This window comes from Thunnus thynnus, chromosome 11, assembly GCF_963924715.1.
Source record: "Thunnus thynnus chromosome 11, fThuThy2.1, whole genome shotgun sequence".
Classification (NCBI taxonomy): Eukaryota; Metazoa; Chordata; class Actinopteri; order Scombriformes; family Scombridae; genus Thunnus; species Thunnus thynnus.
Window position 1 is genome coordinate 17,836,101 of NC_089527.1, and position 12,212 is coordinate 17,848,312.

At 38.0% G+C, this 12,212-nt stretch overlaps 1 protein-coding gene across 2 annotated transcripts in view; it reads right to left on the reverse strand.

Annotated features, from left to right (window-relative positions):
* The window catches only part of fign (fidgetin), a 31,362-nt gene extending 19,977 nt beyond the window's left edge, over positions 1–11,385 (reverse strand). The window contains exons 1-2 of one of the 2 annotated variants that reach the window (XM_067603478.1): positions 11,086–11,384; positions 10,201–10,235 (exon numbers count right to left, since the gene is read on the reverse strand). In XM_067603478.1, the coding sequence (XP_067459579.1) occupies positions 10,201–10,225 (25 nt within the window). In that variant the 5' untranslated portion in view covers positions 10,226–10,235; positions 11,086–11,384. Of the gene's footprint in view, positions 1–10,200; positions 10,236–11,085 lie in introns of both variants that reach the window. The other variant, XM_067603479.1, reaches the window with a different exon arrangement.
* Between the last annotated feature and the right edge of the window lie 827 nt (positions 11,386–12,212).

The following is a 12,212-nucleotide window of genomic DNA, read 5'->3' on the forward strand; positions in this document are numbered from 1 at the left end:
TAAAAAGTAAATCTAAGACAAATCACACTCTAACTCATGTTACTGCTGCCAGATGGACCGGGAGAGGATGGGGTGGCTCAATGATCACATTTCATTTAAATCCATTTTTGTATATTCTTTTCAATACATACATGTAAACAAAGAAAGCAAAATGTATAAAGAATGTAAAAAACATAAGGAAATTCATTTTTTACTTTATTTTGTGCATAGTAATAATAACAAAATGCATTTAGCATTTTTTAAAGTCCGTATTATGTTTTGATAATTTATGTCATTGTTACTGTTAATGTGACTATGTCTATATCTTCAAAATGCCTGCTTAAGCCATAAAATGTTTTTTTACTTCAATAAAACTCTGCCGCCCAAGTTCTTTCTTCCAAAACACAAAATGAACCATGGTAACAAGGTAAACACAATAACAAAGAGTAGTGTACTCACTACTGTAGCTCTGAAACTTTATCTAAACTGACAAACACTAAAAAGCAGAAACTGTTGGTCCTTACAAAATATTTTACACTGGTGATATAGACATAGTTATCATTAGCAAATTAAGTAATAAAAATATTAATTATTTGCAAATATTTCTCTCTTGTACAAATTGTTGATATTGTTACAACACTAATTGTTTTCATTAGTGTAATTTGTATAAATGGCAGAAAGAGAGCTGTCAGTGTCCATTGAAAGCATCTGTAAACCACTGTACTGCCGGTGTGTGAGGAAGGTGCTGCTATTTCTATGCGCTGGATTCACTTAAGTAGTAACCTGCTGCGGGTGATCAATCAGAATCATACACGGTGGATGAGAGAGTGACTGCCTTCAAACATTTCGGTGCTTTGACAGAAATGAGGCAAAAAGGACTGTGCAATGAAAATTATTCCAAAGCATTCCTTAATAGATTTTGAAGTAAGGGGAAGAAAATAAGGTTAATCTGTGGCACAAAGCAATTTTAAAAAATAAATTAGATCATTCATAGAAAATGAGAGGAAGGCATTTAAAACATTTCTCTGTTCTCTTTGTTTAACTAACACCTTTTTGGTGTTATAAATCCATTTCTTATGCTAGTTTGGGGTGGTGTGAATTTTACACCGCCAAGCAGAAATGATCACAAAAACATACAAACAGACACAAAACATTTCTCACATTTCATTAAGTCAACCTAAATACGCAGTTCAAAGTAATGATTGTTCTACATTGTGCTGCATTTGCATGTTCAGAGCTACACCAATTAAAAGCTAATTAATTAGACACAATTCTATTAAGAAACAAATCCCACTCATCAATATACACAACCTAGGGTCACCCATTGCTCAAATGTGAATTGGCTATTTGCGCCACATGGACTAGAGAAAGCACAATAGCACTATTGGAGCTCACAATAAACAGTTTGGCATGGATATATTCAACGGAGCATGAACTCATCAGTGCTGATAGATTTTACTTCCCTGGATAGAAAGCAGGACCAGGAGGCGTCACTTGGACATGCAGCCTTCTCTCAAATAGTCACTATTAAGAAAAGGGCCAGATGTTCAATATCACAACTCACAAATGCTCATGTTACTAGATACAGAATTCTGCACACACTACTGTGCCATCTAAATGTTTGAATTACTGTTCATCTCTCTTTGTTATGGCAGTCATGTTGGATGCCTGCTTATTAATCTGTGTTCACGCTATGTTGTCCGATTTCTGAAGTTACTGTAACTATAAATCCTGTACTTCATTTTCACAACTCACAGAAAGCAACAGCACAATACTTGCAGGGAGAACAAAAAAAAAAAGAAAGAGAGTGAAAAACAAAATTATGACATAAATCTGGATATGTTTTTAGTTTTGTGTGCACTAGCAGTGTTTTTTTCACTCCACCGAGGTGCTTAAAATCAAGAATAATAAAAAAGAACCTCAGTTTTTCTTCCATACAATTGCAAAATTTGCACATGAAGTTAGACTTTAAGTTATCAGTAAGTACTGATTAGTGAACATTTGACCTGAGATAATGACTCCTTGTTTGTCTTTAACATTATTTGAATGAGTATGTGCTAGGAAATAATTGTTAATTTTAGTGTGTATTCAAGTTGTGTTTTGCTTCTTTTTTTTTTCTAACTTATCCTTAAGCAAACCCTGGTTGCAAAACCAAATTTTGATTTATGGCCAATCCAGTGTGAATTTAAACCATTACAAGAAAACAAACTGCAACTACAAATGCTGCAGTATTAACATACAGATCACATTTTATAATATTAAAACAACAAATATTTGTTTGGTAAATTGTCCTACTTTAACACTTACAGTAGACGTTACATGCAAACTATAGCTAACTTAAGTCATTGTGCCCTGAAATAATAACAGATTTTAAAAACTTATTTTGTTGACATAACAAAAATAATACGCCTAATAGTAGACGTGCTTCATGGCCTATGGTTGCAGTCTTTGCTTGCTAAATCTGTATTACGGTCAAACGTCTATCTTCCATATGCCAGCTTTCCATCTTTTACGATGCTTAAAAGAGAAAAGTAGGCAAACAGCCCGCTGGCTGAAACATGCAATACAAAACAACTACTCCATCGTTTACTGTTTTGCCTCTTTTACAGGATATGGGCATACTGTTAAATAAATCTGCCTCTGGCTAGTGTGAGTTCCCTTGATGAATTGTGAAAAGCCGACAGTGAAGAGTCCAACTATACTGGTCCACTTTGTACAAGGCAATTCGTACAGCCTTGCTCATTTGGGTATGCATGAAATAACAATATCCTACAGGGAGCATTCTGAGTTTCAAACATTTGGGGTCAACTACACAAGCAGATTCCACATGTGCAGCCCGTGGCCATTGAGGTCTGGAATCTACCTCCCTCCTGGCTGGGTGACGTTGCATATTCTATTTCCAGACCGAGGGTTGAAGTGAGGCTGCAGGGAGTGTAACACTGACCCACATGACCTGTGGCCTAGAAAAGCTGCCTGAAGCTCTGCACACTAAAAACTCTGCACTCCTTTGCTACAGCCTTTCAAAGCCAAACAAAACCTTTGCGCATAGTATGTGTCTTTTCATGCCAAATGATTTGCATCCTTTTTATTCTCATCTTTGACTTGTTGTCAATTTATTCCGTGCTGTTGTGGAGCTTGATGCTCACTCTCTGAAGTCCCAAGTGGGAAGAGAGAAAGGAAGTCGAAGCGGCAAAACTGCTTTACTTTCAGGCCTAGTGTCTACAGGCCACATGTCTCCAGTCATCTGTCACTAGTTTACATACATACTATGACACTTCCTCTCTCTGTGGGAACCCGTTGTCACCACTTGGCCGCCAGCAGAGGCTGACTGGGTGCTAGATGGGTCTCCCCCAGGTACCTCTAGGGAGCCACATTAGGCCTAACTGACAGACTGACAGGAACACACAGACGCAGACACACAAGCAGGCACGCACACTCACATACACTCTGTCCTTTGCCTAAGCACTCACTCCTCCAACAGTACACCAGCTCACATGCTCCCAAGGCATGGCACACTTTGCATAAAGCAGTGACTTTGCTGTACACTGCTTTTTTTTCAGACACAAAATTATTTTTCACCCCTCTAGCCTCTCCATGCTACATGGAAGTTTTGAAATGAATAATGGAAACAACAGAGCTGAAGACTCATGGGATCCATTTAAAGATGTGGGAGAGGTGATGCAGTCAGGGTTTGGACTGCAGAAACATCACGCTCAACTAAATGAATCTACCATTGTTCTGTATAGAAATACTGCTATAAACCGTGTGCCAGCCTATTAAATCCCAACAATGACATAATGTTTAAATCAGGAAAGCATGAGAGTAAAAATATGACAATAAAAATTATAATTTTTATTTCACCCTTGGAAAGAATTGTGTTGGCCAACGCAGTGCAGCAACAACCAGCTAAAATTTTGACGCTATTCTCTCAGATGCTGTCTGCAGATGTGATATTAGATTGCACACTCAAATAAACATTTACTGAATATAGCAGACAGCAGCACAATTGGACAAATGGCTTGATTTCCTTTGCTTAAGTGGGAGTTTAAACTATGTTTAGCTTTTCTCAGCAAAACCTTCTCTTGGTATTTCCACCTTGCCTCCCTAGATACTTAAGAGTGGAAGTGAGCGAGCAAGAGTGGGGCAGTCCACTGTAACAGCTATTTTAGACGCATGCAAAGTCAACACGACTCCCTGAGGTGATTTCCTGTTAATGAACACAAAAGAAGTGTCAGCCCTCATAAAGCTCCGAGATGATACTGAACTCTTGAGCGCTCTTTTTTTTTTTCCTGCACTCATATTTTTCTCATTTAAATTAATCAAATTCCATGTGGACTCTAAGAGGCACTGTCAAATAGGCCACACGCCTGACAACAAGACTTTTAGTGAATATTCACTTACACCATGCAAGTGAGACTTGCTAGTTTGGAGAAAATAAAATGGGTTTTTTAAATTTAAATCATTTACATATATTCATCTATCTATAATCACAAGACAAAAATGTTATTATTGTTTCATATTTAATTATTTCTGCATACAACTGCACTTAAAACAGCCCCTTATACCTTAATAAGTTGGGCACTATAACAGTAGTGCATAACATCACTGGCTATCCCCAAATTGTCCCACCTCACTCCTGCTCAGGCTGCTGTGGTCACATCACAGTGTCACTGCAGACACCCGCTGCTTTGCTGCAGCCTGACACCTTAAACCTACACGGCAGCGTATACTCTCCTCTCTGTCCCCTACCTTTCCTTTCCCGCCGCTCATCCTCATCTTCATACCCAACCCCACCCCCTTCCTCTCCTCCTCTCCACACCATCAGGCAGACCTCAACCCATCCTCTCCCGTTCCTGGCACTCGAGCCTCCCTCTGCCAGCACCTGGCGCACAGCCAACCTGTCAGCCACCCGACACCACAGAGGATGAATGAATTGCTGAGATTGAGAACTTTGCGAAAACCACTGATAGCTCATATCTCGTCTGATCATCATTTTAGTTAATTGTCTCAAATTGATATTTGAGACACGTATTTCAGTACAAGAATTACAACGCTATTATATTGTCATAACTATGGCAAGACATACACAGTTCTTCTGTGAGGCAAATTTACTCAAAATTACTTTTTCTCTCATAGTTATATATGTATATCTCCTTATCTCTAGGCGTTATCATAATTAAGTTGTTAACATCCAGACAAATTTAATTGGATAAAAAAAAAGTACATTTCAAATACTTGCATATAATGAAACATGACAAATCTGATGTGGTGAAATTGTATTTAAAGGTTGTCTAGTTGCATGGGATTTCAGTCTAGTTAGAGCGGCGGCCTCGATTGGCAGATTAGTCAGACACTGTTTTGTGAAAACACAAGAGGAATTTCAATACAGCAAAATATTGAGTTTTCTCTTATCCACTTGTGAAAGGCTTGCTGCTCTCTCACAATACAAAACTCCCCAACAGCATGCAATAAAGAAACACCTTGGAAGAAGGACAGGAAAAAACACCTCTCTTCACCAAGGTTATTCAATGATAAGAAACAGCACTCAGGCACACAATGATGGCTCAAAGTGGCAGCTATTTTCAAAAGTCATGGAACTGTAGATTTTATTAATCATAGTCCTTGAGGGTTGGATATTCACTGTCTGAGAGTAATGGTAAATAATTTGGCCAAAGACATAATTTAAAGATATAGAAGTAGATTCAGTCATAAGGACTTAATGTTATATGATTTCTTATGAATTGTCCTACAGCTGCCTAGTGCCATTCAGGCCTTGTGCATAAAGAAACCTACGAATGACATTATCAGCCATAAAATACTCCATTATATATGGAGGTAAGAGGTCTACATCAACATGACAAGGACTGTGGAAGATATTTGTGGGATGCAGAAACTGCGGAATAAACCATTAAACCTTGGGCACAGCCAAATAACAGTATAGGCATAGTCTATCTTCAAAAAAAAGAAATCTCCAATCTTTTTTCGTCCCTAAAAGTCAAGAATTTAGCATTTCTAATTAAAATGTAAACAGTGTAATGAGGACATCAGTGATTTAGGCATATGTCTCTCTGGCTGCCACTGGGGGTATGATAATTACAGAGGCAAATCTATGAATGCACATGAATCTCCTACAAGTCCAGATTAAAAGCCTTAGTGCTAAACCTAGTTTAGTACACCTGGGGATTGTCTATTCTAGCCAATCCCCAACAGGCTCTGAGCTGCCTCGTCTCCTTATGAGTGCAGAGAAACCTGGAGATGAAACAAAGCCTCTATTTCAATATGTTGGAAACAAGGAGAACAATGCGTTTAATGCAACAAATGCTATGCTCGATGTAAATAATATGCCTGGCATGTATGGCCTGAATAAACTAGCCCTACAACATGACTTATGAAAGTGTTTCTGTTACAATGAGTCATTAAGTGAAACCTAAGCTCTATTAGTACATTATACATTAAGGTATGGACCATAATAACATCATAGAATATATGTGTGAAAGATAAGTTTCTTTATAAAAAAAGAAACAGAAAGAGAACAAGACATTCTGTCCTCCCTCCTACTGCTTCTGGAGAAAAAAAAAAAACAAGCACAAAGAGAAACAGACAGGCAGACCGGCATGCACACACAAGCATACACACATAGATTGCGTGCACTCACATAATCACGTACAAAGACATGCATGCGCACAATCAAATCAAAACAAAAATTTTAAAAGACACAGTGCAAGCTGCAAAACAACCAGAGAAATCTATGGAGCTAGTTGAATTACAGGCAGCGAGACACTAAATATTCACTTAGTTCCTAATGTGCAACCTGTGTTGTTTCATCCAGAATCTGTTAAATCTGCTAAATTAAACTGTAAGTATTTTGTTTTTTGAATTAAAGAGGGGAAAATAACATGACAAAATAACAGGCCTGTAGCTAGGAGACATTACGAAGGGTAAGTACAAGCAGCCAATGGTAGGCACATGCATTTTAGAAAATGTCTATGCCATATGCTGTCACTCAGAAGAAAAAAAACAAGTCTGAGCAGACAGTCGCTGTGTCTAAATGAGATGGTAGGAGGAGGAGGAGGAGGAGGAGGAGGAGGAGGAGGAGGAGGAGGGGAGAGAAAGGGAGGATGTCAAGGATTCATGGTCCTTCATCTTCGTAGTAGAGCAAACACATCCCTCAGTATAGCAACAGACAGCTGCCTCCACTTTCTAATGCAGCTCAACTTAGATCACTGCAAGGATTGTTAGTGTAGGGAGAAACACATAAAGATAACATAGCAAGTTGCCATGAGGGAAATGACAGAGATGTAGATACAAGAGAGGGAGACAAAAAGAGAAAAAGAGAATGAATAAAGAGAGAAGGAGGGAGGAATACGTAAAATAAAGAAAGACTGGAGTTTTATACATTCCAGTAGAGTCTTACTCCACTGGGGACTCCCTCGCTTTTTACATGAAAAATGGAGGAAGACACCATTTAACATATTTGCTTAAAGATGATAAGCCTGCACTGATCTCGTACAATATAGTCAAGGGGCTGAGTGGGAATTCTTGTAGTTACCGATAAATAGATCCATCTGTACAGAAGAACATTTCATCAATTTACAGCAGCCCTTCAGACATCCCAGGGGATGTTTACACAGAGTCAACTCAAGGAAGTCAGGAGCTGGCTTTAATTGTCACCATTAGTGCACATATATAGAGTGTCAGTCTTGTTGTATACTGCTTCGCTGTAGTAATGCTTGAAGTAATGCTGTCAATTTTAGCGATCACACTTCAGATTATGGACATTTAAAGCAGCTAAATTGCTTCATGAAAACACATTACACTGTCATGTCAAAGATTAATCTAATATGCATGAACCCCGGATTTTTTTTTTGTCTTTTCAGACACATCTATGATCAAATAATTTCACAATAATATTGATATAAGGCGGGGATATAAATTATAATAGTTATAATACTAGAAAACATGAATTTCTAATTTGGTGTGACTCATTTTATACACAAAAATAAGCCCAGAAAGAAAAATTACATCGGAATTTTAAAATTATTTTGATGTTTTTTAAAGCTCTCTGACTACATATAACAAGGAAGGTGGGCTGCGCTGTGGAAAAGAAAATCTTTGCTTTGGCCACCATCTGCAAGCAATTACTTTGTCAGTATAACACAACTAAATATAACAAGTATAATTCTTTATCCTTATGTCACTGTGGTACAGATAGATGCAATGATCTAGTTTACTTCACACAGCTTCTTGATATTATTTACCTCCAGCATTTTAAGGTGTGAACATGTGTGACATTTAGTAAAGCGGCTGATGAAAACAGGAGGGTCAGCATCTGTCGTCAGATTCAGCTCAGAGATTCATGTCAAGCAACAGCTTGGATTGCTATCATAAGTGCTATCGTATCAGAAATAAACAGAGCTGTCAACTTCTTTCCATGCACAGCGGAGGTGTCTGGGGTTAACTAAGGACCTGCAAGAATCACCTAACACACTGCAGGCATGAAACCTTCAGACATGAAACCCTTCCAGGGCTTGATCTCTGATAAATATAGTTGGGTATTAATTAGGATATTTAAGATAAAAGATCAATTTCAGTTAACGCAAGAAGATTGTTTTTGCCATATTCAAACCAGAAATTCTATGAAAATTAAGTGTGAACATATGCCAGCATGATGCACCATTGGGATTTTTTTTTTTGAAAGCTAGAATTATTCAGTTCTAAATATAAAATGTTACATTTTAACAGATTGTACATGGTTTTTAAGATTGCGAGTGTATTCAAGCTGTGGATATTCAAATTCATTGCTCCAAACACTTTGCCATCTTGTTCAATGTCCATATCTGAGCAGCTCAAATCAACATTCTTTCATAATAACACATGCACACACATGCATGTGGGGTCTAAATATGAAAGACATAAAAATCTGACCAACAAATTTAATGCCCACTTTACAAAAACACATTACAACTAAACACTCAAACATAATGGACGTGGTAGTAATGTACATTTTTTTTCGCACTGAGTGACGGATGCTGGAATGCTGTTATTTTTGAAGAGGAATGAAAACATACTTCAACTCACTGCTGATGATGTTAATTTCCTCTCAAAGCAAAACATGCAAATGAAATGTGTGAATACAATTAAGTAAATTGTTGTATGGAGGTGGAAAAGGTTCACTTAGGACAAAGTGTTTGCAAAAGAGAGGCAGCACCCAACTTGTTACTTCCCCTGACTTTGTATCCATGTTCAGATCCATTTCCACTGGAACATGAATAAGAGCTGTTTCTGATATTTGTAGGCAAACCTGAATTAGTTTTAACAGTAAATTGTTATAAAGTACGAAAACTATGAAAAAAAAAAAAAAACACACCCTAACTTCCTAAATAACACTTAAAACAAGCCCAAGTTTGTGTTTTCCTGAAAATCATTCTGGACAACATACCTATATGACAATTATATTCTTAGCATATTTCATCATATTTACTTTTCAGTCAACCTTCATGTTATAATTAGTGGACAATATGTAGTTTAATTGTAATGCAACATGGACCTGATAAATGTGAAACTGTAATGCTAAATGAATTGTTCTGAGCATGTTTGATATGCACAGCTCTATATATTTTTTAAAATGTTTATAAAAGATACAGAGGGCTACAGCCATGTTGCCAATTTTAAATTTTAGGACATATTTTCAGCTGTCATGACATATACATATCTTTTATCATTTATTTTAGGGGCATTTTAAATTATAACAAAAGTAAATGATGCCTACACCAAAAAAACTGTTTGAAATGATCTCTTCATGAAAAACTCCTCTGGATAAATTCATGCCCATTGTCTTTTAGGCAAAATAACCATAGTGTTGTAGTTATGCATGCAAAAATATGAAAGCAGTGGAATGAGAAAGAAAAAAGTTCAGCTGCACATAAAGAATGTCAGTAACAGAAAGCAAACCAAATTAAAATGGGGGGTAATTCTTTAGTCCTTTGAACCTAGTTGATAATACCACTTCTGTTAAATTCAGCACATGACTTGCCTTAATGTCTGGACTATGATCATTAAAATTATTATAAGCAAAATCAAGAAAACTTTTGAAGATGATCCATGCATGCACAAAGACAAAATAAACACAGAAACAATAACAGCCTCTTTTCAAATATAACAAAAAGAGAGAGAGAGAGAGAGATAATAACAGTAAGGATAATAATTACAAAATGAACATACCATAAATACTGGTGCTAGTGATCATGTCTTCAAGCCTAAAAACAAGAGGAGAGGGAAAACAGCAGAATCGGAATTTTCACGAGGAGGAATTCCAAAGGTTGCTTCTCATTACAGGCACTTTTCCCTCAGATATCGGATTTCACAACTTTAAAAAACAAAAAACAAAAAGCACGGTCCCTTGTTCTTTCTTCAGGTATTCATTTAGGCCCGTTTACGTATAATTAAGATAAACGCCAACAATAGACAACGAAACATGCGAGTGTAGGCTATAGAAAAGCCCTGGACGGAGACGCGAAAGCTGCACAGGCACGGCTGGAGCCTGTCACTTCTTGCGCGAGTTGAAAGGAGAGAATAGGAAGCATGTGAGAGACTGGCGATGACATAAAACACATATTCTTCATGCCGCCCATTAGAGGAAGAGGCTAAACCAGCGTGATGCCCCCTCCCTTAACTTTGAAAAATAGATTACTTGCCAGCAGTTGTCCCACCACCAGCGCAGTGACAACTCCTCTATTAACCTCCCGCCTGCGGTTATCGCGGCAAGTTTTATTCAGGCTGCCATGCAAAAAACTTCTAGTTGAGGGGAAAGTTATTTAATAGACCGGTTACAGCCGTATATGTAACCTTCTCCTCAAGCTGCGGAGAGTAACACGTGAATGCAAAGTCGGTCTAATGAAAGGTATAGCCTTCATTTAGTCTAATCTAAAGCGGTGACAAGTCATTTGCTTTGGGGGAAAAAAACGCAGAATGAGCGGCCACAGACTGCGCTGCAGTCCTGGTGATGCGCGACACACAGTCACGGCGAGCGTTTGTGCGCACGGGAGCAGCTTCGCTTCTCTCTTTTCTGAATTGTTAACATCACTGACAAGAGAGGACGAGACTTACCTGTGTAGGTGACAGTGCAGCTTCAGGGTTTATAGTACCATCGATCCGGTGAGTGCGCAGATGAATAGCTCGCTGGGGTTAAGCGCGGCTGCTCGCGATTTGAAACCATTCCAAGTTAGTGAGGGGAGGACTGACCACAGCCTCTGCCATGTTGGAATTCCAAACCCTGGACAGCTGCTCCACTGACTGAAGGCGGCACGCTGCACACTGCGCATGATCTCTGCGGCGGGAGCCAAATTCAAAGAGAATCACCCTTAATGAGCAGCGGTTCAGAAGTAGCCTATCATGACAACACTTTGCCAAAGGCTATTCGATGTATTAACAGTCTAATTGCACCGTCTGTACGCACTACTGGGAGCTGCTTTCCTCTGCCCTGCACTGGACCGGCACTGCTTGGCACCATCTGAAGTGCGTCATGCTTATGTATATATATGCCTGCATATTTAGGATTTTTTTCTCTATTGTGGCGGTCAATCAAAATCAAAATGTTGCACAACTGTTCTGCAGTACATCATGATTTACAAATGTTTTCGGCTGCCTGCCTTCATCAGGTTGGTGTCTGAGTCCTTATACAGCACATTGATCAGTCATGTGACCCATAGATCACCATAGATACCAACTATAAAGAACAACATTATCAACAGCCTTTAAAATAAATAATCATATATTTACAAAATACAATAAATAAATACATGAGAAATGGAAAATATAACCATAAATACTAAACCTATATTTTTTAAAACCATCTTTCATTCTTTAGCAAATAGGTAGCAGGTTGAATATCAGTATAATTTTCAACACAAAGCAACAAATGAAGGCAAGAGAGCTGAAAATACTTGGTGAGATCAATAGAGGATGGTGTAGTCTATCAAAGAAGAGTTGTGTTTTAATTTTGATTAAGCTCATATTGGTCTGCACTCTCACTTTGTGCGTGTCCTTAAAGTTAGAAATTGATACATTATCTGTAAACATGATCTGTTCGAAGATGTCAACAGCCTTTGCTTATATCATGTAGATCTATCACAGAGAATGAGGTAGGCTATTTTTTTGGAAATGTCTTGCATCTTAAATTGATCTTATACATTTTGATGTGATATATTTTTGCTGATGTGGGGAACTGATTTCTC